The sequence below is a fragment of the Oryza brachyantha genome, chromosome 10 (genome assembly GCF_000231095.2).
Source record: "Oryza brachyantha chromosome 10, ObraRS2, whole genome shotgun sequence".
Taxonomy (NCBI): Eukaryota; Viridiplantae; Streptophyta; class Magnoliopsida; order Poales; family Poaceae; genus Oryza; species Oryza brachyantha.
In genome coordinates, this window is record NC_023172.2 from 15,270,905 (window position 1) to 15,297,308 (window position 26,404).

At 44.4% G+C, this 26,404-nt stretch overlaps 5 protein-coding genes and 1 pseudogene across 5 annotated transcripts; 2 read left to right on the forward strand and 4 right to left on the reverse strand.

The window, feature by feature from the left end:
• Positions 1-1,169: 1,169 nt before the first annotated feature.
• LOC102707806 (spermidine synthase 1) lies at positions 1,170-4,623 on the forward strand. The gene is made up of 9 exons (XM_006661988.3): positions 1,170-1,319; positions 1,726-1,802; positions 1,891-2,013; positions 2,449-2,553; positions 3,033-3,105; positions 3,504-3,575; positions 3,653-3,848; positions 3,922-4,051; positions 4,128-4,623. The coding sequence occupies exons 1-9, from the start codon at positions 1,178-1,180 to the stop codon at positions 4,191-4,193; spliced, it is 984 nt and encodes a 327-aa protein (XP_006662051.2). The 5' UTR covers positions 1,170-1,177; the 3' UTR covers positions 4,194-4,623.
• A 3,272-nt stretch (positions 4,624-7,895) lies between these two features.
• Positions 7,896-9,322, reverse strand: LOC102717743 (metalloendoproteinase 1-MMP-like). The gene is given in 2 exon segments (XM_006662531.3): positions 7,896-9,290; positions 9,293-9,322. Coding segments are annotated over 2 exon segments (1,134 nt in total). The 3' UTR covers positions 7,896-8,186.
• Positions 9,323-15,209: 5,887 nt separating this feature from the next.
• LOC102718027 (metalloendoproteinase 4-MMP-like) lies at positions 15,210-16,337 on the reverse strand. The gene has a single exon (XM_006662532.3). The coding sequence runs from the start codon at positions 16,317-16,319 to the stop codon at positions 15,552-15,554; it is 768 nt and encodes a 255-aa protein (XP_006662595.1). The 5' UTR covers positions 16,320-16,337; the 3' UTR covers positions 15,210-15,551.
• A 231-nt stretch (positions 16,338-16,568) lies between these two features.
• LOC102708183 (2-oxoglutarate-dependent dioxygenase 11-like) lies at positions 16,569-18,108 on the reverse strand. The gene is made up of 4 exons (XM_015841719.2): positions 17,846-18,108; positions 17,414-17,661; positions 16,904-17,228; positions 16,569-16,838 (listed from the first exon to the last, which is right to left on the reverse strand). Exons 1-4 carry the CDS (start codon positions 18,077-18,079, stop codon positions 16,593-16,595), a joined length of 1,053 nt encoding a protein of 350 aa, XP_015697205.1. The 5' UTR covers positions 18,080-18,108; the 3' UTR covers positions 16,569-16,592.
• A 2,687-nt stretch (positions 18,109-20,795) lies between these two features.
• LOC102718306 lies at positions 20,796-22,240 on the reverse strand (annotated as a pseudogene).
• A 1,082-nt stretch (positions 22,241-23,322) lies between these two features.
• On the forward strand, positions 23,323-26,384 carry LOC102718589 (pentatricopeptide repeat-containing protein At3g02330, mitochondrial). Its single transcript, XM_015841765.2, has one exon. The coding sequence runs from the start codon at positions 23,323-23,325 to the stop codon at positions 26,005-26,007; it is 2,685 nt and encodes an 894-aa protein (XP_015697251.2). The 3' UTR covers positions 26,008-26,384.
• The last annotated feature ends 20 nt before the right edge of the window (positions 26,385-26,404 follow it).

Genomic DNA, 26,404 nt, shown 5'->3' on the forward strand with positions numbered 1-26,404 from the left:
CTCCTCGGCGCGCGGCCGCCGTCACGCCGCCCAGGCGCGAGCGGCGCCGCCAAACTCTTCGTCGGACAGCTCGAAGGTTTTCTCCTTGGTAACTACTACTCCGTATAGAACTCTATCTATGTTTGATTGTGATTGTTTATATGGTCGATGTCCTGGAACCCTCGACCTCGAACTCTTGTGGTATCGTTCTGAGCCTGTGCTCGGTGGCTAATTAGCCAGTCACACACTGCAGCCGCCATGGCAGCAACACTAACCCTGTGTGAATGGTCAGTAAGCTCACCTACATTGATCCGTTTTGTTGCGTCGATTGAAGGAATAGCTCTTCTGCGTGCTTCTTTCATTGATGCATCAACGCACACTAGCAGAATTTCTATATTGTTATATTCATGTTCTGTTTCAAAGGATATGATACTGGCACGAACAAGTGTGGTGACTTGTTAGCCAATTGCATATCAAAGCTGTGCAACTGGTAGTAGGTTGTCACCAAGATTTAGTTTTCGCGATTTGCATCTTGTGCATTGGGCTGATGGAGTAACCGGCAAAATCAGTCCTTCAAGCTGTCCTCGCGAACACTGCTTGCTGCTGCACTGCAATGCACTTCATGTAGAACTATTCTTGTCCATCTCTCTCTTTCTTTAATTTTCCTCTGCATCAGCCCCCCACCACATCTGATGTTGTGCATTCGTTGCGGTATTACACTATTTTCTCTCTTTCTTTAATTTTCATGTGACACGCAGCTATTACAGTTTACAAGTCCATTCTGAGTCAGGAAGGAGACCCATTCAGTTCTAGTTGTATATTCAATAGCTCAATCTGGTAGAGTGGTATCTCTATTTATAAAACTTGTCCGATCCCGTTGCAATGCACATACATTTTGCTAGTACGTATAATCTTATTTTCTCTATATAAAAAAATGATTTTCAAAGATGAGATGAATTTAGTCTAGTGTTCATTGGATTTATCTTGAAAATTAAAATCTTATTAGGAGGAAAGTATATATGCTGCATAGAAGGGATAAGGAGTAAAAAGCATCCTTCCCTCTTCTTTGTCTAATAAGCCCGATACCGTGTTTAGCTGTCTCGCCGCTGGCGTTTATGTCCGTTTGTTGTTTTTATTTTTGGTGTTGTGCTGACATGGTGATGGTCTATGTGGCTGTTTTGTGTGGGTAGGTTTTCGGATGGAGGACAATGTGGCGGCTGCAAAGAGAGCGCGGGAGAGCGGTGACACCGCAGCGGCAGCTATGGCAGGTGCCCATGAGCAGGCGGGGATCTCCGCTGTCATCCCTGGATGGTTCTCTGAGATCAGCCCCATGTGGCCTGGTTCGTTCCGCTCTTGTACCCCCCTGCTACAGTCACACTGACAGCCTCTGCTTTGTTTTGTAAATTCGCTCGATGTTGACTATAATGTTTCACTTTTAATAGTCTTTAAGTAATTTTCCAGTACTAATGCATCCAGTAGATAACCGAATCTCTGATTGGGCTTCTTGTGCTATGGGACAGAGCACATCATTAGCGATCTGATAAAATTCTATACCGTTCTTTCTTCTTCTAGCCTGGTTGTGGTTGGGTATTACACTATTACTTTTATTTTCATCCACCTGTGTGGATACCGCCCTACAATTACTAACTTTTAGCTGTGCAACTTGCAAAAGTTTTTTCTTGCCACAACACATGCTGTTTTCTACGTTTTAGCTATTTTTTGTTGATGGTTTTGAGCCAATGGTAGGTGAGGCACACTCGTTGAAGGTCGAAGAGGTGCTCTTTCAAGGAAAGTCGGGCTACCAAAATGTCATGGTGTTCAAGGTACAGACCTTTTGTTGCATCAGTGTCACTTTTTATTTGTCTCTACTCAAACTGGAGTATTTACCTGCATTGTTATTTTGCTTTGTAGTCGTCCACGTATGGCAAGGTGCTTGTCCTGGATGGAGTGATCCAGGTCACCGAGAGGGATGAGTGTGCTTACCAAGAGATGATTACTCACCTTCCCCTTTGCTCTATCAAAGATCCCAAGAAGGTAATGGCACACCATTTGCCAATGTTTATCAGTTTATTAGCTCTAGCATCTAAATTTGCAGGTTTTATGTTCTAAGTTGTAACCTTGATGGTATAATGAGATGAAGTCTTATCATTATCTATGGTTAGGACATGCATAAATTGAATTTTTTAGACACAATATCATTATCTATATGGTTAGGAGATGCATAAATTGATTTTTTTTGGCACAATATCATCTAGTTCTTGTAATGAAATATTTGCTTGGATTTTTTGGACAATTTTAGATAAAATACTTATGACATTTAACTACTCGGACAAGCTTAAATCCTTCATCCATAAGGACACACTCATAATTTCAAGTTTATCATGAATTGATTGAGGCATTCATGCTTGTAAACTGATGTTTGTATTGAGTTTTAATTAATAATATATGTCTAATCTTGTTGGTCTACAGGTGTTAGTTATTGGCGGTGGAGATGGAGGTGTTTTGCGTGAAGTTTCACGACATTCCTCAGTGGAGCAAATTGACATATGTGAAATCGATAAGATGGTGGTCGATGTAAGAATTTCTGTTTCCTCGCTTTCATTGTTTGCATGCATGTATGAATTGACTGTTGATTGATATTCATATCTTGGTGATAAGAATTTGTTGATTTCAAACAAATTCGTGTTAATAAAGTTTAGATATCTGATCCCATATCCATTACGTTTGATCACTCTCATGAATATCCTTTTCCATGCATCCTTTTCTCTCTGAGTTTATATAATTGGAAGAAATTACTTGGCAATTTGCCTGGTACTAGTCAATGTGCAATTTTTCACTCATGTTGTTATAACATGTGAATTGTGTTAGATTGGATCTAGGAACTTGGAATTAAATATTTTTTGTATTAAGTATATTGAATATTTTCGAATGTTAAATATCAGAAAATGTTTCTCACAGTATCATACATTTGCATGAGCACAAAAAAGACCTATCTTTTTTTTTCATTTGTTTTGTCTCGCTGTGGTAGCCTGTTAATCTATTCAATTATGCAGGTCTCCAAACAATTTTTTCCTCATCTGGCTGTTGGATTTGAAGACCCTCGTGTCTCATTACACATTGGAGATGGTAGCAACTTTAGAACCTGTTATACCATGTCAATTTTGATGTAACCACTCCCTCCGTTTCATGTTATAAGTTATTCTGGGTTTGTCCTAAGTCAAACTTTGAGTTTAACCCAAGTTTATAGGAAACGATGGCAACATCTACAACACCAAATTTGTTGATTGAGAAAAATTATATCCACAATTGAATATAGTATATTTGTTTTATGTTGAAAATGCTGCTATATTTCTCTATAAATTTGATCAACCTTGAAAAATTTTGACTCAGGAGAAACCCCAAAATAAAGGACTTATAATTGAAATGGAGGGAGCATGATTCAATGATTGTTTTTCGTCTAGTAGATGAATTGTTTTTGCAACATATTTGTGCTTTGATTAAAATTTTCTTGATAATTAATGTAGGTGTGGCCTTTTTGAAAAATGCTCAAGAGGGAACTTATGATGCAGTTATTGTGGATTCTTCTGATCCAATAGGTGACTGTTAATCATGTTTGAGTTTTTATGTCTTGTCTTAATTGATCTATATTATCAAAAATTTCCTGCTTATCCAGGCCCGGCTCAAGAGCTTTTCGAGAAGCCTTTCTTCCAGTCAGTTGCCAGAGCTTTGCGTCCTGGTGGTGTTGTATGTACCCAGGCAGAGAGCATATGGCTACATATGCATATCATTGAAGATATTGTAGCCAATTGTCGCCAAGTTTTTAAAGGCTCGGTGAATTATGCTTGGACAACAGTACCAACATACCCTAGGTGCCAACTGATTCTGCAGATTTGACTGAATTGATTTTTCCTTACTTTCTGAGCTAATATGCTTTCAATGCAGTGGTGTTATTGGGTTTATGCTTTGCTCCACCGAGGGCCCTACTGTTGATTTCCAGCATCCTATTTTTAACATTGAGGATGATGAGTACTCGACAAAATCAAAAGGACCACTAAAGTTCTACAATTCTGAGGTGTGTATTGATCTGACTTGGAACTGGCCTTGCATGACATTGTATTACTGTTGTCTGACCGTATATTGTTCTTCAGATCCATTCTGCATCCTTTTGTTTGCCATCCTTTGCGAAGAGAGTCATTGAATCCAAGGCCAACTAGTACATTGACCACTGGGCCCAAGGCCAAGTGGACTGGAATCCCTCGGACACAACAAAGAATTGGTTGTAGCGGAGTGAGTGATGACCCCCTTATTTAACCCTTTAAATAAGCTGGGGAGATGCAAACGGTTATTATCAAAGTGCTCTTGAATTTTTTTTTTCTCGGTATGAGAATGTTTTGTATTTGGAAGCTGATTTCCGGCATCTCCCTTATAATTTACCATAATGAAAATTGCTGAAGTTTAAATCTGAGTGATTTCGTCAATACCAAACGGGATTTTTTTTTCAAGAGAATGGCGTTAGTAAATCTTATGTCTTTTGTTCTAAAGACCAAACATTTGTTGCATCCGTCGCCCCAGGCAGTAAGACACTTCATAAATTGTGTAATATTCTAGTCATCTGAATTTTTTAGTTCCTTCAATGTACATTAAAAAAAGCCGCTGCTTTGGTTTCAGGATGTTTAAGCAACATTTTTGATGAAGTACTTCCATTACGCCAGAGCAAGCATCCAAAAATGTAGGGGGCGGAATAGCTGATGCAAGCATACACAGAACTGGTTTTCTCAGGGATTAGTCCGATTTTTCGCCGCTCTAAATAACACAAAAATATGTTTAATCCTCGTCAGCTTCTAACTATCACAGGAATACGATTTATCATTCTCGGCTACGATACCAGACATTCTTCACCCCTTAATTTTTTTAAAAAAAGAACAGATGATTTACCCCCCGAGTCCAAAAAAATGGATTTAATTCCATGAAAAGTTGATTTAGTATTGTGTGAAGATTTATTACACGTCGCAATGGGTTCCACTTGTTACCTCATTTTCATGGACCGAGCAAGGGATGAGCGTCCTCTAATCTAAGTATCTAACGACCAAACAAGCAATGACCCTTGTTACTAGAAATATGAAGTGTGCTAGTATTAGCCAATTCATTAAATTTAAAACCCCTGTTACTATAAATATGAAGCGTGTTGGCTTGCACTTACTATTAACCAATTCATCAATTTTAAATTCGTAAACGAAGGTAATAGGAGCCAAAGTCAATTCCTTAAAACACCCCTCCCCGAGGGGACATTATCGGTCACTTTCTTTTTGGGATTATGCATTTTTGCCGCTGATTTCTTTCTATATTCTGAGGATGCAACTATAATAATAATTATATACAATTTTGTAATTTTATAATGATAATTTTGACACGATATTTTCAGACGAGCTATGAAATTTACCTTGTCAATCCTGTCCAAAAATACCTTCCAATATTCGATCTGACATGACACCATATCCAAAATTTTTTGAAAACTAAGTGCATGTTTGGTTTCCCTCAGCTTTTTTAAGTCTGTCACATCGAATGTTTGAACACTAATTAAAGGTATTAAATATAGATTATTAATAAAACTCATCTCACACTCTAAACTATTTCACGAGACGAATCTATTGAGTCTAATTAGTCCATGATTAGCGAATGTGATGCTACAGTAAACATTTGCTAATCGTGGATTAATTAGACTTAAAAAATTTGTCTAATGAAATAGCCTTTATTTATGTATTTAGTTTTATTATCAATCTATATTTAATACTATAATTAATATCCAAACATCTAATATGATAAAAATAAAAAAAATCACTAGATCCAAATAGCCCCTAAACAGACCCTGAGACTAGGGTTGGCAATATCCTGATGGAGTGACGGGTCACGGGGACCTACCCCTACGGGTCAGGGCCGGGGACGAGAGCGGGGAGAAAACCACTCGCAGTCGCAGCCTCGCAGGTACCCCGGGCCCGTCACTGGCACTGAAATTCTTGGGCCTTTGGCCCATTTAACTGTAAACATTAAAACCCTAGACACCTACACAGACTCCGGCCACCAAGTCACAAAACTCCCGTCCCGTGACGCCGCCGCCACCGCCGCCCCGCGCGCCCGCCGTCGCCCACGCCACCGCCCCACCGGGCGATCTCCTTCGCCTTCGCCGCCCAGGCCCGAGCCGCCGGTCTCGACGGCGCTTCCCGCCGATCTCCTCTGCTCCAACCTCCTCCTCTCCCAGATCCAGCCACCACCGGCGCTCTCTTCCGGCGTTGTCGACATCTTCGCTAAACTATTCGTCGGACAGCTCTAAGGTTTTCTCCTTTCTAACTACTACTCCGTATAGAACTCTGGTCGAGGTCCTCGAACTCTTGTGGTATCGTGCTGAGCTTGTGCTCGGTGGCTAATTAGCCAGTCACACACTGCAGCCGCCATGGCAGCAACACTAACCCTGTGTGAATGGTCAGTAAGCTCACCTACATTGATCCGTTTTGTTGCGTCGATTGAAGGAATGACTCTTCTGCGTGCTTCTTTCATTGATGCATCAACGCACACTGCTATATGAGATTCGTTTGTTAGATCGCAATCAACTGTTTTACAAACACCAGTAGAATATCTATGTTGTTATATTCATGTTCTGTTTCAAAGGATATGATACTGGCACGAACGAGTGCGGTGATTTGTTAGCCAGTTGCATATCAAAGCTGTGCAGCTGGTAGTAGGTTGTCACCAAGATTTAGTTTTCGCGATTTGCATCTTGTGCAATGGGCTGATGGAGCAACCGGCAAAATCAGTCCTTCAAGCTGTCCTCGCGAACACTGCCTGCTGCTGCATTGCAAAACACTCCATGTATAACTATTCTTGTCCATCTCTCTTTCTTTAGTTTTCCTCTTCCTCACCCCCACCACATCTGATGTTGTGCGTTAGTTGCGGTGGCAGCGGTTTTCAGGTAACACGCAGCTATTACATTTTACAAGTCCATTCTGAGTCAGGAAGAAGACGACCATTCAGTTATAGTTGTATATTCAGTAGCTGACCTTCTGTTGCTGAGTGGCACATAGTAGTTCCCTTCATTTTGTTCCTGGTTTCCTACTATCTTACTTATCTTTGCGACAATCTGGTAGATGGGTATCTGAACTTTGTACTCAGCTAATTGCTTGTTATATATGTAATTTTACTCCTAAGAGGGAACATCCTTCTTTTTTCTTTTTTTCAACCTAAAACTATTAAGTGCTTACGGTACAACAGCCGTGTTGTCTTCTTCATGCTCATTGACTGTTAGCACCATACCATGTTTCTCCAATCCTCTAATGGTTAATGGAAATGCTCTTGTCTATATAACGTTAGCTACTGAAGCTTGATATCGAAAACAATTATATTTGTTCTGACAAGAAAAGAAGCACGATTGATTGATGATCTAATTCTTCCTGTGGTATTGGTGGTATATAACATGATGAATGAACTATATAATTTTTTCATAGGGCTCACTTGTCAAGTTTGTTTCACCTGCAGGTTCCCTTGACGATGTCTGGTGGTGCCCAACCTGAAGGTTCTAGCCAATCTGCTCCCTCGGTAAAACCTGCCTTGTCATCTTGCCGGCGGAATAAATCTGAGAACACATCATTCGTCTCAGACTTGAGAGATCACATCCAGGAGTTCATTCATGCCTCCCCGGACGAGCACAGGACCTGTTTTACAAAGACCATTCAGAGAATGTTTGGCATGTCAAAGGTCGTCGCAGAGAGACAGAGATCCGCTGAGGCTCAGGAACCTGAAGCTGAAAGCGTTTTACCTTTTCAGACCAGTGTCCAGGTAGACCCAGAGTAAGATTGATTGGTAAGTAGACCCAGAGTAAGATTGATTGGTAATAACCATCCATCCTCTATGTACAAAGGGCTACCTGCCAATGAACATTAATAATCCTAGGATAGAAAAGGCATAATTACACTTGATACAGGTAGATTATGTACAGCAGCTGGGCCATATTATGTATCAATTTGGTTGCAAAAACAATCTCAATGAGAAGAGAAGCAGTTCTTTGAATTATCTGTACCCAATGGTGCTATCGGACTAGAAGAATCACAATAGAAGAGACATTTCCTCTTCTATGGAATCACGCTACACAACGCCTTTTTTTTTCCTTCTTTCTTATCCAATCGTTAATCTTTTTCGCTATAAAAACATGTGTCTATCTACAATTGCGTCACAAGTATGACCAAGACTATACAAAGCAGCCTTGCCGATGATGATCCGGCGAGCCAGCGGCTGCTCCCCGCCGCCGGCGGCGACGACGAGCTGGTGCTGCCCTGCTCGGAGAGCGAGCTGAGGCTGAACCGTGGGTTGGAGCCGTACAACGCCTGAACGCCTTCGACGTCGTCGACGGTGAGGTGCACCTTCTTCTCCCGCGGCTTGATGCTCGGGTACATGACCGCGCGCGGCGACGCCGAGTGGCCGAGCCCCAGGACATGGCCGATCTCGTGCGTCGCCACGGACTCCAGGTCGACGGCGGAGGCCGTGGCGTCGACGTCGAAGTCCACCGCCCACCGCTCCGACGCGTCGAGGTGGAGGCGGCCGTTCTTTGGGGAGAAGGCGTGGCCGAGGATGCCGAGCGGTCCGTCGAACGGCACCCCGTCGCCGTGGTTGCCGGCGTAGAAGCCCACCTTGATGTCGGCCGACTCGTAGTCGTCCGTCTCGACGAAGCCCATGGGGATGGCCAGCGCCCACCGCGCGAACGCGCGCTGGAACACGGCCCGCACGGTGGCCGGCGGCAGGTAGTCGACGGTGGCCGTCGGGGAGACGGCGTACGTCAGCACGATCGGGTCCGACCGCGTCCACCGGGGCTCGCCCTTGAAGAACGTGAACCGGCTCACCACGCCGCTGCCGCCGCCGCCCTGTCCCGATCCCGGCGAGAGCGCGACGGGCTCCACGTCGCCGTCCCCGACGCCGCAGCGCGGCGACATGATCTGGTCGAGCGTGGCGGCGTCGAGCTGGCCGGTGACCGGCAGGCTGAGCCTCGTCTGGTACTTCCTCACGGCGACCTCGAGATGCTCATCGAAGGCGTCCGTTGTGTCACGGCCGGCCTTGCCCATGTACCCGAACCTCTCCATGTACCGCTTCAGCTCGGCGATCCCCGTCACATGGCTGCCCCGCCGCGCGTCGAGCAGCTGCTTGAACGAGTGCCACGCCACGCCGCCGTGCCCGTGCCCGTGCCCCGGCGCCGGCGCCGGCGCCGGCGCGGCCTGGTGCGCGCCGCCCACCACCTCCATGGCGGCGGCGATCAGGCACCACGCAGCAGCCCAGGCGCGCGCGCGCGGCGACATAGGAACATGAGAGCGCGACGCGACGCGACACGAGGGCGGCCGGTGGGGCCGTTATTCTCGTTATCGTGGCGGGAGGCCGCAGGCAGCGCGCGCGGCCTGAGAACTTTATGCGCACACCGCACGAGGGCTCGCGACAGAAAAAGCTGCGGATAGAGAGGGTGGCCGGCTCTGGTTGGCCACCGGCTGACCTCGTCGTCGTCTTCCTCTGTCCCTCCCCCCTGCCAGAGCCGTTCTTCCTCACGTAATCCACGGCCTCAACGACGACCAACTGTCGCTGCTCATCGTGACGCCATAATACCTAACCTCCACTTCCTAATCCTACTCACTAACTATCTCCAATTTGGGGATAAATCATCACTCACACTACAGCTCCAGCTCCTAATCTCAATTGGCTCATCGCAAAACAGCAAAACAAACAAGACTCCTGTTCTGGGTTTGCTTGACCAGAAGTTTGCAGGAATCGCAGGGAGAGTATCAGGTTCAACGCGTGTTCTGTTCAGACCCAAAGGGGGAGGAGAGGGGGTCAATTTGTCGGATTGATCACGGTGCAAAAGAAAGCTAGGATGGATTATGGATGGCATTGTCAAATGGAGCTTTCCAAGCCAAACCGGAAAGCGACGGGACCCGTTTCTGTGCCTGGACTTGGGAGGCTTACGTTTGTGGACAGACCAAGAAAGAGAAGCTGCAGTAGCCTAGCTAGAAAGGTACCTTTGCGTTGTGCCATCGAGTTGAACCTCAACCCAGCACATGCTTTTTATTTTTATTTTCTTCTTCTAGCTACTACAGTTGAATAGAGATGAAAACAGTATAAAAATTCCGAATCATATAGATATTATTTTTGCAAAAATGATATAAAAATATTATCTTTTCTGAATATTTATGTTTGTAAGATATATTTTTTATATATTTATGTTCGTTATTGAGGCTATAACTAAATAGTTATATTTATAACTATAAAAACATTTAAACCTTTTTCTAAAAGAAGAATATAAGATAGTAATGTTTTCGACTGTTTTAATCCATATTGTTAAACATCATCGTCATCATCATCCTATGGACTAATAGATTACTGAAGAGACGGCAAAAACTGAATTAGATCAATCAAACTCCGGATTGCAGAGTTGCGTGGGCTCTGTAGTATATAACCCAGTTGAGGTTGACACGGAAGATGGCAAGTATAGTATATAGTATGATATAAACATCCCAGGGAAGAAACAACGGAACAAGAATAGTATATCTTGCTTTGTGATAGGGTGTTGCACCCATCCAACCAATATGGCTAACAGGGATCGTGTGATGTCGCAACACTAGCTAGTGCAGTGCCGGTGACGTCGTCATCATCCGATGGATGGATGGATGCCGATCGATTTTGTTCGCATCGAGTGCGAGGTGGTGGGTGCTCGGCGACGGACGCAATATCTTTCATCCATATCACGCGGGCGGCCATCCGACCGCGACCCGCCCACGCTAGAAAGAGAGCCGCCCCCGCCCCCCAACCCGTACCAACGGTTTCATGTCTTTTGATTGGTTGCTTGCATAGCGAACGATTGTTTGACTTTTTATATTTATAAAATATATTTATAAATAAAATTGTTATATAAAAAATCTTAGTGATATAAAAGCCAAGGCTCCAATGGTAAAAACACCCAAATCAACTCAAACTCTAAATTTAATGTTAACAATTCAAATTTGCTTATAAGTACCAACATAAATGAAATAAATGAAATGATGGAGATGCTAGTTCAGGTCTAATTGGTGTAGCTTCAACTCTTGCCTCCCATGTTCTATATTATAAGATATTTTAGATAAGTTTACATTTAATCAAATTTATGAACAGATACTAACTTTATACTTCCTCCAGTTTGACGTCGTTGACTTTTTTTATACACGGCTGACCGTTCGTCTTATTCAAAAAATTTACATAATTATTAATTATTTTTATATCATTTCGTGTATTGTTAAATATATTTTTATGCATATATAGCTTTACATATTTGATAATTTTTTTAATAAGACGAACAGTCAAACACGTATAAAAAAGTCAACGACGTCAAATATTTAGACGGAGGTAGTAACTATTTTGTCCTATATAGTTGGGTTAAACTTAAAGTATTGAGGATGTTTAACTTGAGAAAAACTCAAATTAACTTATAAAACAACGGGAATAAACATTTTATCAATGGAGTTAAAATGTTTAATTGAAGTCTGGCTCAAAAAAGATGAATATAAAAGCTAGAGACCTGTCAAGTACTCAAGTACTATGTCCTTAATTTTCTTCTCTTTGAATAATAATCTTCTAATTGTACTTGAGATTTCGGTCATGCGATCACACACAACCCGTTGATTGCAAGCACACGCTACGTGCAGCACGGTCAGATAGCTTGCAGGGGTTTGCAAGAACAAACGCAATTTGCAGTCTCTCTCTAAGAGGAAGATGATGGAGGAGATCGACTTGTGCTTTGTTTATTCTGTCAACGAGATGACGCAGCGGTAATCTCGTGCATGCATGATTCGTTAACCTCTGACACGGGGGGGTGGGGGGGGGGGGGGGGTGGGGAGTCGGAGAGAGCAGGTGGTGGTATTGTTGATGAGTACAGCTTGGTTTAAGAACAAGATGCCACCGGTCCACCGAGCTGTGGAAGTGGAACCCATGGCGCTGCGATTGCACTTTCTGCTGCAGCCTTCCCGTTTGGTTGCTGCCGTGGAAGGAAGGAAGTACACCAACGTGTTGCTGTGCTTCCTGCCCTGATGGAATGGATGGCTCGGTGCAGATTTCGCAAGACAAAGACCCTGCTTAGTTCTAAAAAAAATTCACCGTGTCATATTGAATCTTCAACACATAAATATACTAGATAAATCTAATTAGTTCAGGATTAACCATAACTGCTACATTTACCCACATATACTAATGATAGATTAATTAGACTTAAAAATTTTATCTCGTGGTTAGTTTTTTAATTAGCCACCGAAATAGTCTTCTGATATCCTGCTAATCGTCCGATGTGACATGCAAACAAAAATTTCCGCGAAATAAACACGCAAAGAAAAAAGCCCGTGGAAATTTCTGGAGAAGGATGAGTTTCTTTTCGCTGCATGTGCTGTCACGGTCGCGGAGGAAAGGAAAGGAGTCGTGGCCATCCAGCCCAGAGAGTGCCAGCTCTCCGTCCGATGTATGTAAAGTCCACTGCATCCCTCACACAATTATGCGGTGAATTCCATTCATGTTCCTTAACCCCCAAAAAAATGATATACACCGTTCCTCAGCTATTACTACTAGCGCAACTCAAATCCCTTAACAAAAGTATATGTAGGCTAGGCTAGACCACGTCTCCAAAAAGCGTTGCTGCGACGGTCTTCTTTTGGTTCTTGTTCGAGGCTTTCCTGCATCATCTTCACGTACGTAGGATCTGAGGAGGCTGAGATATGGGTTGACCCCGTACGTGCAGCTCCTGGAAGGATGCCGACGACGTCGTCGACGGTGAGCCGCACCTCCCTGTGCCCTTGGCCGAGGTAGTAGAACATCACCGACGGCAGCGACGAACGCACAACAGACCAAAGGGGGGAATCGGTCGTCGATGGCTCGACGCGGCTCGCCAGAGAACCCCGCAGCGGTTGCTGGTCCGGCCGGTGGGTGCTGGTGTACCGCCGCCAGTGGCCCCCGTCGCGCATTGATCGCCGGCGATGGCACCATTGAGTTCCGTAGGGTTTCAGCTACCCCACTCCATGGACCAATGGACCATATAAGGATCGTGGTCTCGTGGGTTGGGCCGCATGTTTAGGCCTGGGAGAAGCCCAGGAAGCACTGGATATTTCGAACTTTTGCCCTTTTTAGAATGAGGGGAGTTGTAGAGAAAAGATTTTCTCTATTTTATGAAAGCCTTTCTCAATTTTAAAACTAATTAATATCTAATACATTCTATTTTTATATCTAGATATTTAGGCCCTGTTTGGTTTAGATGACTAATCCATTAGTCCCTCCACTTTAGTCTCCTTTAGTCCCTAAAAGCCCAAACAGAAGAGACTAAAATTGTATTAGTCTATTAGTCCCTTCCATAGATACTTATTGGGACTAAAACTTTCTTTTACACCTGCTACTTAACAAAAATTTCTATATATAATGTATTTGACTAATTTTTAGTCCTAGGACTAAAGAACCAAATACCACCTTAGTCACATTCGAAATAAATCTCTCATGTGATTATGAGTTGATGTGCTGGTCTAACTAGTGGGACAGAAGAACACCGACACATCCATTTGATTGGTCCCGTTAGAGAGTGTAGTGACCAAAATATTCATATATGAACATAAGAATGGAGTGTCTAAAGATCAGTCAACTGGTTTGCTAAACAAAAATTTAGTCGATCAATGCCAGCCGCTCAATTGATTCAGGTGACTGTTACATAGTAAAATAAAGAATTTTTCCTGCGGGTTTTTGCTAATATTATTTCTAGACATTTCAAATGCAAATTACGCTCGTACCTCCTTTATAGCTTAACGTTTTTATATTTTCTTTGCAGTCCTGGGAGAGGTAACTAGAAATAATCGAATGAATTAAACGAACAGGAGATGCCTCTCAAATGCTGTAAAAAGATCCCAATGACGAATTATTTCGACTTTTTAATCATGAAAAATAGACAAGAGAAAAAAAATTAAAGTGCATGTGTCAGAGTTAGGGCGTCCTGACAACTTTTTAGAAAAAAATACCATCTCATCTTTTCACCTATGCTTATATTTATAAGCCAAATTTAAGTTTTGAACCTTAAATTTAGAGTTGATTTTGAGGTTTTTTCATCGTAATTTATTTTCTAGCCTAGCCTTTGCATTTAGATCGTTAGAACATGCATACAAAATTATTTATAAATTATTCTTTATTTTAAATTTACAGTTTGACTTGGCTTTTTCTCGAAAAATACAATATATGACCCACTATGATTAAAATGCTTGTACGTTATGACGTCGATGTATCAATATTTTCTTTATCAACCACTGAACCTAGAGTTGTTTTTATGGGCTAATTCTTGTAACATGATGTTAGTCTCTTAGAGTAGTTTGATTGCCTAATTTTATTTATACGGAATCTGGCGGTGTTACGAGCAGTCGAGGATAAAGCCATGTACCACTTGGGATGTTTTTTCTCGATGAAAAACGAAATATTATATGATTTTTAGCTATTCAAATAATATAAACGATAAAATAACTAATATAGTAATATAAATTAAAAAAATACTCTACAAAGATAAAATGATGAACTTTTTAACAAGAAAAAATACATTGTTTAGTATCTTAGAAAAAACATGCACGTAAAAGTTAAATGATCGTATGGTTAAAAGGACACAGCCTTGATGATGCTACTTTATAGTGATTCATGTAGGGAAGATGTCGCAGCAGCATGACGCTGGCGATGAAGATCACTCTGCGGAGGTGTCAACGAAATTACCCAATTATCGTAGATATTCTTACTTTTATATGATTATATTGGCTTTTAGATTTGCTATATTTAAATTTTGTATAAATTATAAAATTATAAGACATGCTTATGATTTCTTTATAAATATATAATTTTTTAAGACATGCTCAATACGCATGACATGAGGATATGCTCACGCCATGGTACCAAGACTAAGACTAAAACGAGAAAACTCTTACACCATCGAGAGATATATTTTTTTTATATGTCATTTATATAGTTATAAAAATTTAATTTTTTATAAGATAGAATAATACTAAATATATTACTACATGAACACATAAGATCAAATTTAACATGTATAAATTACAACAAAAAATAAATACATCTCTGAATATATGTTACTATTTCTGTTACAACTTATCAAGGTCGAATTTATATATGCGTATTTTTTTAAGTGATAATCCATCTCCCTAGAACGGCGCAAGTAGGAGGTAGGCTAGACCAAGCCCCCAAAATCGAGTGGCGGGTGTTACAACTTATCAAGGTCGAATTTATATATACGTATTTTTTTAAGTGATAATCCATCTCCCTAGAACGGCGCAAGTAGGAGGTAGGCTAGACCAAGCCCCCAAAATCGAGTGGCGGGTGTTACAACTTATCAAGGTCGAATTTATATATACGTATTTTTTTAAGTGATAATCCATCTCCCTAGAACGGCGCAAGTAGGAGGTAGGCTAGACCAAGCCCCCAAAATCGAGTGGCGGGTGTTACAACTTATCAAGGTCGAATTTATATATACGTATTTTTTTAAGTGATAATCCATCTCCCTAGAACGGCGCAAGTAGGAGGTAGGCTAGACCAAGCCCCCAAAATCGAGTGGCGGGGGGCTCATGGTGCGGCTTGAAGTAGCTTGTGAAGCTGAAGTTTGGGTTGACCCCATACAACTCCTGGATGCCTTGGACGTCGTCGCCACTGAGCTGCACCTTCCTCTCCCTCAGGCTGATGTACGGGTACATGACCGAGCTCACCGACGTCGCGTGGTCGAGGCCGAGGATGTGGCCGATCTCGTGCGTCGCCACCGACTCCAGGTCGACGGCGTCCGGCGAGCTGTCCGCGCTCAGGTCCACCGCCCAGTGGTTCTGCGCGTTGAAGTGCAGGCGGCCGTCCTCCGGCTCGAAGGCGTGGGCGAACACTGTCTGCGGCCCGGTGAACGCGTCCTCGTCGTCGTGGTCGCCGGCGTAGAAGCCCACCGTGATGTCCGCCGCGCCGTAGCGCTCCGTCTCGGCGAAGCTCACCGGGATGGCCTCCGCCCACCGCGCGAACGCGCTCCGCAGCACGGCCCGCACGGCGTCCCGCGGGAGGTACCCGACGGTGGCGGTCTTGGACAGCGCGTACGTCAGCACCATTGGCCGTCGGAGCCTCACCCACCGTGGCTTGCCCGGAAAGAACGAGTACCGGCTGACGACCGCGCCGCCGTGCAGCATCGTCGTCGTCGGCGCCGGCCGCGCGGCCGCCACGCTGACGCATGAGAGGACGCAAGCTATCGCCAGCAGCAGGAGGCACGTCGTCGCGCCTCCGCGACGATACGGGAACATGGCGCGCGCGCCGCTGGACACTTTGTCGTCCACGCACGTTCACGAGATCAAGCCACGAGCTGAACACCAATTTATTACGATTAACGATTGATTTTACGACATAGTTACTCAGCTCCAATGCTGGTTTATAAAGGCCTTAATTTTCGGTCACAACTCGTACTACGTAGCATAGAACTAGTCGGACACGTTCTGACTTCTGACCAACCGATCCGAACCGGAAAACAGTAGTATCCGTGCGTGCGTGCGTTCGTGCGTTTTTGAGTTCTTGGCCGACTAAATCCTCAGGCCCTCGACGTTAGCCCTCCCGTCAAGCTTGGCCGAGAAGAAGCGCTTCATGAAATCCTCGTAGACCATCGACCTGTACACCGGCCTGCCGCCGTCCTTCGTCACGAGCTCCGGCAGAGGCCCGACCGTCGCGTTCCGGCACGCCTGGTGGAACACCGCCGCCGAGATGCGCTCCTTCTCCGGGTGCACCACGGCCCTGTGCTCGATGCTCCTGTACCTTCCATTGCTTGCAATCTGCCACGATGAACAGCAATTCAACGTCTGACAGGGCAAGAAAATATATACTCATACCTAATTACCTCAAGTGTGTCGCCGACGTTGACGACGAATGCGCCGTCGGGGGCGTCGACGGCGAGCCACCTGCCATCCTTCCTGATCTGCAGTCCCTGCACGCCGTTCACCTGGAGTAGCAGCGTCAACCCGGCCGCGTCGCAGTGCGGCGACAGGCCGAACACCTTGCCGGCTTGCCGGCACGGCGGGTAGTAGTTCACCCTCAAGGTCTGGGGCTGGCCTCTGAATATCTCCATGAGAGACTCCGGATCAACGCCCATGTCCATGGCCAGAAACTCCATCAGGCAGCGCGCCACTCTCGCTGTCTCCGACGAGTACATCTCCATGGAATTCCTGCCAACTTTTGTGTTGTCATGGATGCAGCAAAAGGTAGCATTGGAACAAGAGTAGACATCAAAGTTCAGGCTGAGCCACTACACTTTCGGAAATCGGAACAAACACTGATTTTGCTAACATTTTGGCTGAAATTTGTCAAAACTATTTGTGTCCCATAGTCACAATCAAGTGAAAAGATTAACCTGAATGATGGAGGATGAGCAGGCCAGAACCTCATGTCCCTGGACTCGACTGGGCGAAGCCGGAGGTGGAGCAGGTCTCCCCAGTCCAGCTTCTGCTTCTCCGAGACGACGAAGTGCTGGCCATAGCCTTCGTAGTCGTCTGGTGATTTGGCGTATGCCTCCTTGGCTTCCATTGGTAAACTGAAGAACTCAGTTAGGTCTCTCCTCACGTCACTGATCACATCGTCTGGCACCCCATGGTTGATGAGCTGCAGTTTAATTTGTGGAATCAACCCCACAGTTTGTGATTATTATCCTACTTAAATCAGTGTCATGCACCGTGTAATTTCCAAGAACATTATTTGATTCTCACATATAAGTTGTATCAATCTTGTGAACGAACAGCCAAAATTAAGAGATTGACTGTATATTTATCTGTGATTCTTGACGAACCTGGAAGAAGCCCCATTGCTGACATGCAGAACCCAGCTTGGCACACTCCTCCTTCGATGACTCTGGGTGGAGCAGCTTGGCAAGATCGATCACCGGAATTGCAGCGCTGACGCCATGGCCGACGATGACCTCGTCGGCACCGGCCTCCGGCCTGACATACCTGTCAGGAACCTGCTGGTCAGGTCTGTTGCAAGTCTGCGCGAGTTCCTGCACATTTGGCACGAGTAGAGACATAATTGCTGAACAGTTGAAGATAGTTTGTATTGAGCCTCACGAAGCCCGTAATAAAGGGCTACATGGCCTTCATTTTAAGAAATCCCAAAAAGATAAGATGTAAACTAATCTATCTTGTCATAACTTCTATCCAATCATATTGACATATTCTAACAATAATCCGTTTGGTTTAATTAATTTGGTTCTTAATGAAGCGTACAGCGTCACGGTTGAGGATGTCGCCAGCACGACGATAAATCTAGCCAAGGAGAGAGAAAGAAATTTTTGACTTCACCTTTACGTTTTTCCTATGATTACAAGCCAAAAGTTAAATTTTTAGCTTCAAATTTAAAGTATATTTTATGTTTTTAATCATAGTTTATTTTCAGGTTTGACTTTTAGATCGCTAAGAACATATATATCAAAGTTTATTCATAAATATTTTATTTGGCTTTCTTAATGAAAAGGACAAACAATCACCCCTTTAATCCTTGTTGGTTTTTTTTTCTTATTTTGACTCTTGTCTTTTTGCTTATGCTTATGAGACAAAATTTAAATTTTTAACCAAGTTGATTTGGGATTTTTTTATCTTAGTTTACTTTTTTTGCTTTTGCTTTTAGATCATATAAAATGTATATAAAAATTTATTTACAATTTTTTTTGAATATATCATTTTGCTTTTTGTTTCATGTGGCTAAACATTTCCACTCTTTTCCTTGATAGTATTGGCAGAGCTCTTGCTGTTTATACCTCGAAAAATAACGAATTTGGTTTCCTCAGTTTCTCTTCCTTGTTCATCACACTGTTGACTGTGGTTACCTTGATGACTCCTGCTATACATCGATGGAGTAACAGGTCACATTATTGGTCGGTGGCCATTGCTCATCATAGAACTTCCTTTCGCAAAGTTAATGCAGGCGAATGGGTGATTGCTGCCATTTCCATCCATCCTCTGTCCAAAGTCGCAGCAGACACACATAACGAAAAGACCTTGACAGTTCCTTGAAAGAGTACAGGATGACTTGGAGACAATTTTTCTTTTTTTCACTGGATACACACCCTAAGGTGACATTTTCATCAATAATATTGAGAGGACAATGGGTACCCGGATGATGTCTTGGAGATAGTGTTTCAACTAGTGCGAGATAGGGAACACGCCTTAGCTATGTAATGTTGAGTAGATGGCCAAGGGGCCTTTGTCGCCGGGTCTTTGTAAACACACCTCTTCTCCTACCCTTTAACGAATGGCAGAGCTACTGCCGATTGCCTCAAATGACAATGGGCCAATGGGTACTTGGTAAGCATGAACCCCCTGCACTAGTCCTGAATGATGCCAAACCTGCGGTTATTTGCACCACAGAAATACTAAAGCATGATCCAAACACGATTTTACAGTGATATCGCTGAAAAGGGGATTGTATTGTGCCAGGAATTTATCTTTACATGCCTGAAAGAAATCCACTCTACTTGATGTGAGATCAATGATTGGAATTTAAGCTGCTGACACTACCTTCAACCCTGATGTACCCCTCAGGTATCTGTTCATCTGATTTGATTGCTGAAACATCAATAGATGGATAAGTGAGAGACCCATGATTCAGGAGATCAGATGCGTATATATGCTAGGTCAAAGTCCCACAAATTGAGTTCAAAACTGCATATAATCAAATATAGTTACATGAATCACGTGTTAATTGTTAAACAATTGCCAATGTTATCCATCGAACTGGTTAGAGACATGTCCATATCACAAATATTCAGTTCTCATGCTTGCTTGCTGCCTCCGGTTTTTCATATATGATGGATGCTATTGACTTGTGCAAATATACAATATATAGGTATGCTTAAAATACATTTACTAATGAATCAATTCAATAAATGATAATTACGTAAGTTTTGAGATAAGATAATGATCAAACAAACAACGTGATGATTTATAAACCGGAGGGAGTATTCAGCTGGGGCCGGCAAAGGTACGCCTGTACCACAGATTTAACAGTGCCACGTCACGTTGGCTATTTGCTTAATCTTATATATACTTGATACTTCATGCTTATTTTCTTTATAGATACACGGTAAGTTAGCAACTTCTGTTACCTGGCTTTAAGAAAGCACATATCAAGCTATGACAAGCCCATGCTGCCATCGAGTCCGGTAGGGTTTCACTCGTGCTGCCAATTCCATGGACCATGGACCGTGGGTTGGCCCGCCTGCTTTAGGCCCATGAAAAGCCCAGAGGAAGCAATGGATATTTTGCATTTTTCGCGCTCCTGCATTTTTTTTCCTTTTGCAATTTTTTGCGGATATTTCAAAAGTAATTTTAAAATGTAAACCACTTTTACCTTTTTTTTCCATTACGGTCCTTGGATAAGTAACCAGACATAACCAAACGAATTTAATGAGTAAACGACATAATATGCCTCCCAAATGGTGTAGAACATTCTCTCGTGTTCTTAATAGATGATTTAACTTTTAAGCATATATTTTTTCTCGGAATCATTCATATTTTTAATAAATATATGTAATTATTATTTATTTTATTATTGTGACTTGATTTGTTACTTATATTTTTTAAGGCATAACTTATTTTTTTTATATTCATACAATTTTTTTAAACAAACAAGTGACAAAACGTGTACAAAAAAAATAATACATTATTTATTAAAAATGAAAGATAATATCTCAAATTGTTTGGCTCAAATACAGTACCATTCACAATAATCGGAGTCTGAAATCCTCAGACACTTTGAGACGGAGGTTGAATCCTCAAGCTCTCGAGGTGATTCCTCCCGTCGAGCTTCGCCGAGTAGTACCGCTTCATGAAATCCAGGTAGCCCATCGACGTGTACGGCGCATTGCCGCCGCCTTCCACGAGCAGCTCCGGCAGAGGGCCGACCACCGCGTCCTGGCACGGCCGGTGGAACACCGCCGCCGAAATGCGCTCCATGTCGGGGCGCACCACCGCACTGTGCTCCACGCTCCGGTACTTGCCGTTGCTCATGATCTGCATGCATGCACACGACGCAGCAACACATGAAGCCAAGAAAGCATCGGAGAAGATCGATGGCTGCGTCTTCGCCGCCATTGATGATGGTCAGTGGTCACCACCTCGAGCATGTCGCCGACGTTGACGATGAACGCGCCGTCGGGAGGGGTGACCAACGGAGAGCCACCCGCCGCCGAAGCCGGGCCTCCTGATCTGCAGGCCCGGCACGTCGTTCACCTGCAGGAGCAGTGTTAGGCCGGCGCCGTCGGTGTGCGGCGACAGGCCGAGCACCTTGTCGGCCTCCCGGCACGGCGGGTAGTAGTTCATCCTGATGCCCTGCGGCTGGTCTCGGAACCTCTCGAGCAGCGACTCCGGCCTGACGCCCATGTCCCTCGCCATGAACTCGAACAGACAGCCCGCCACCCTCGCCGTCTCCGACGAGTACCGATCTATCGAATTCCTGCGCACACACACAAACACAAGTGAACCAAGATGACTTCTTTGTTCAAGAACACGCAGAAAGACCAAAACTTCTAATCTGCAGATCGATCACCTGAAGGAAGGGGGATGAGCAGGCCAGAGCTTCATGTTCCTCGACTCGCCGGGGCGGAGAACGAAGTAGAACATGTCAGCCCAGTCCAGCTTCTGCTCCTCCGACACGACGAAGGCCTGGCCATATCCCTCGACGCTGTTCGGCAGCTGCGAGTACGCCTTCTTGGATTCCAGCGGCAGCCTGAAAAACTCAGCTACGTCTTCCCTCACGTCGCGGATCACATCCTCTGCCACGCCATGGTTGATAAGCTGCAGTTCACCAGGTTCAGTTCAGTTCATCGATTTCATGAGTCAACGCTTTGCTAGCTGCCACTACGTTTCAGAACTTTCTGATCAAATTCAGTCAGAAGAGACTGAAGTGCCAAGAAGTTTACATACCTGGAAGAATCCCCATTGCTGGCAGGCAGATCCCAGCTTCGCAGTCTCCTCGTCTGACGACTGTGGATCGAGCAGCTTGCCGAGATCGATGACAGGAATCGCAGCAGTGCAGTCGTCGTAGCAGCCGATGACCTCGTCGGCGTTAGCGTCTGCTCTGATATACCTCTCGGGGATCTGCTTATCTGAATCGTTGCAGGTTTCTGCGACTCTGCGAGTGCCTCAACATTTGCCACCGGCAGAGATCCAGTGGTTCTTGCATGAGCCATTATTGGGTGATTCTCCCGCTCTGTTCTTCTTCCTACCCTGCAGTAGGTGGTGGAGATGGCATCCTTGCAAATTTTTATTGAGATCAAAATTTGTACTTTTCGTTTGGAAGAACTCAAGAAGTATGAGAATTAAGAATTAATTAGCAGTGATGATGCTAGCATGTTGGAGGCTAAGCCATAGTGTTGGTCAGACACTCAGCCTCATCGGAGGAAATCACATGCTTGGTCTGTCAATGAAGTCTTAGTTATATCCAAATTGTTGCTTAACAATGTGCCATCTGAGACAAAATTGGTGATGGATCTCGTGGAATTAAAAATGGTAGAATCGTACACATCACTTTCGGAAAATTCTTTATAATAAGTATTAAAAAAGAGTAAATTGCATGGAACCCGTGTTTCATGATAAAAGTTACATAAAACTGCATATATTATGACTTATGGCACATAACCATAGATTTCACATTTAAAGGGTTTGCTAGAACTGACCTTGTTTAAATCTCACATAAATTCAACGTATCTAAAACAATATTATTCAAAATATAGAAAAAATAGATCAACCATCAATGTTAAGAAACCGACAACTAAAATTTCAAAGATATTTTATAAGATCAAAAGCTTAAGTTGATACATAATTATCATGTACATGGTGTTTTCTAAAACCTTACGACTATAATACCCGGGGTCAGGAACACGGAGGCCCGTTCGTACCCCTCTTTCTAAATCAGATTCTCTCGTTTTTCACGCGCACGCATTCCGAACTGCTAAACGGTATGCGTTTTATAAAAATTTATTCTAAAAATCATATTAATCTATTTTTCTATTTTTAAATTAATAATTAATTAATCATACACTAATCTTGTTTTCGGGTATTACGCCGAACGCAGCCAAAGTCATAAATACCTTTTTAAGCGACTTTGACCTGATGGGCCGAAAACGAGGCCCATCCAAACGAGACCGAAAGAAAAGCCCAACTAAAGCCCAGATAAGCCCATGTAGTCCGACCACCTCTATTTTTCCCCATTCGAATCGTTTCTCTTTCCTCGCCGGCGGCCACGGCCACGGCCACCGCCTCCGCGCCGCAAATGGGCCACCCCGCAGCGCGGCAGGGTCAGTGGCGGTGGCGGTGGCCGCTTCTCCACCGCTCACATGCCCTCCACCGCCTGCGTCGCGCTCTCTCTGAGCAGGCCTCGGTGGCGGCAGAGCGGCAGCCTCCGGCTCCCGCGTATGCCACGTTCTCCCGCGTCTTCCAGTGCTGCGCCCAGGCAGGCCGGGAGGGCCTTGCCGCCGGCCGCGCTGCTCACGCGCGCATGCTCGTGTCCGGGTTCGTTCCCACCACCTTCGTCTCGAACTGCCTCCTCCAGATGTACGCGCGCTGCGCGGGCGCCGCGTGCGCACGGCGGGTGTTCGACGCGATGCGCCACCGGGACACCGTGTCCTGGAACACCATCCTCACCGCGTACTCGCACGCGGGGGACATCTCCACCGCGATCGCTCTCTTCGACGACATGCCGGACCCGGACGTGGTGTCGTGGAACGCGCTCGTCTCCGGTTACTGCCAGCGCGGCATGTTCTGGGAGCCGGTTGATCTATTCATGGAGATGGTTCGCCGTGGTGTTTCCCCAGACCGGACTACTTTTGCTATCCTGCTCAAGTCGTGCAGCGCTTTGGAAGAGTTGCCACTTGGTGTTCAAGTCCATGCATTGGCAGTAAAGACGGGATTAGAGATCGATGTCAGGACCGGAAGTGCTCTGGTGGACATGTATGGCAAATGCAAGAGTTTGGAAGATGCACTTTGCTTCTTCTATGGTATGCCTGAGAGGAACTGGGTCTCGTGGGGTGCAGCTATTGCAGGATGTGTTCAAAATGAGCAGTATGTGCGTGGACTAGAACTGTTCACTGAGATGCAAAGGTTGGGGCTTGGGGTGAGCCAACCGGCTTATGCTAGTGTCTTCAGATCCTGTGCGGCAATGTCATGTCTGAACACTGGTAAGCAGTTGCATGCACATGCCATTAAGAATAAATTTAGTTCCGACCGAGTTGTTGGGACAGCCATTGTGGACGTTTATGCTAAGGCTAATAGCTTGGCAGACGCTAGAAGAGCATTCTTTGGGTTGCCCAACCATACGGTGGAGACATGCAATGCCATGATGGTTGGGCTTGTACGGGCAGGGCTAGGAGTTGAGGCAATGGAGCTGTTTCAGTTTATGGTTACGTCTAACATTGGTTTTGATGTAGTCAGCTTGTCAGGGGTATTCAGTGCTTGTGCCGAGACTAAGGGTTACTTCCAAGGGCAGCAAGTTCACTGCTTAACAATTAAATCAGGTTTTGATGTGGACATCTGTGTCAATAACGCAGTTCTCGATCTGTATGGGAAGTGCAAAGCACTGGCAGAAGCATACCTTATCTTCCAAGATATGAAGCAAAAAGATTCAGTCTCTTGGAATGCTATTATCGCAGCTCTTGAGCAAAATGGGCATTATAATGATACTATAATACATTTTAATGAGATGTTGCGCTTTGGTATGAAACCAGATGATTTCACTTATGGTAGTGTTCTTAAGGCTTGTGCAGCTTTACGGTCTTTGGAGTATGGACTGATGGTTCATGACAAAGTTATCAAGTCAGGACTTGGTTCAGATGCATTTGTAGCAAGCACTGTTGTCGACATGTACTGCAAATGCGGCATAATTGATGAGGCTCAAAAACTTCATGATAGAATCGGGAGGCAACAAGTTGTTTCATGGAATGCCATTTTATCTGGGTTTTCACTCAACAAAGAGAGTGAAGAAGCCCAGAAATTCTTCTCCAAGATGCTAGATATGGGTATAAAGCCTGATCATTTCACGCTTGCCACTGTTCTTGATACTTGTGCAAACCTTGCCACCATTGAGCTCGGGAAACAAATCCATGGTCAGATTATCAAGCAAGAAATGCTGGATGATGAATATATATCCAGCACCCTTGTAGATATGTATGCTAAATGTGGGGACATGCCAGATTCACTGCTAGTGTTTGAGAAGGCACAAAAACGGGATTTTGTATCATGGAATGCTATGATATGTGGATATGCGCTCCATGGGCTAGGAGTAGAAGCACTCAAGGTGTTTGATAGGATGCAAAAAGAGAATGTAGTGCCAAACAATGCTACTTTTGTTGCGGTACTTCGGGCATGCAGCCATGTTGGGTTGTTCAATGATGGTTGCCGCTACTTTCATCTGATGACCGCCCGTTACAAATTGGAACCACAGCTGGAGCACTTTGCTTGTATGGTGGATATACTAGGACGCTCAAAGGGCCCACGAGAAGCTGTGAAGTTTATCAGCAGCATGCCTTTTCCAGCTGATGCAGTCATATGGAAGACTCTCCTCAGCATCTGCAAGATCCATCAGGATGTTGAGATTGCTGAACTTGCTTCCAGCAATGTTCTACTATTGGATCCTGATGATTCCTCAGTTTATATCCTTCTCTCAAATGTATATGCGGAATCAGGGAAATGGGCTGATGTTTCGAGGACAAGAAGGCTGTTGAAGCAGGGGCGTCTGAAGAAGGAGCCTGGCTGTAGCTGGATTGAGGTGCAAAGCGAGATGCATGGTTTCCTTGTAGGAGATAAGGCCCATCCGAGATCGGTTGAGCTATATGAGATGTTGAATGACTTGATTGGTGAAATGAAACTCTCTGGATATGAACCTGATTCAGTTTTTGTTGAGTTTGATGAAGAGGAGAGTGCACCAGAGCACGATGACTCGCTTGGAGTTGTTGGTGGCTAATCTGTTCAGAAGATTTCACTCTGCTGTATTTTGAGTCTACAGATAAATTTGACATCCTAGCAGAGACCGTGGTACTGCAAAAGATGCTGATGCAGGAGTTCCCTAACTGTTCATCGTGGTTATGTCAGTACGAGCATGTTCTTGTTGATCTTACGGAAGCATGCAACTGGAAACGTTGGCATCAGGGCAAAAAATGGCCATGTCCCTATAGTGAGTGATGTGGAGTGATGAACACATAGCTTGTGCCTGATACAGGCTTGAATAGAGGTCCTTGACTAAAATTAGCAGAAGAGTAAGTGCACATGCTGCCCCTTTTCCTCAGTACACATATACGCAAAAGACATACAAGAAGTAACAGATCCCCCCCTCCCCCCCCCCCCCCCCCCCCCCCCCCCAC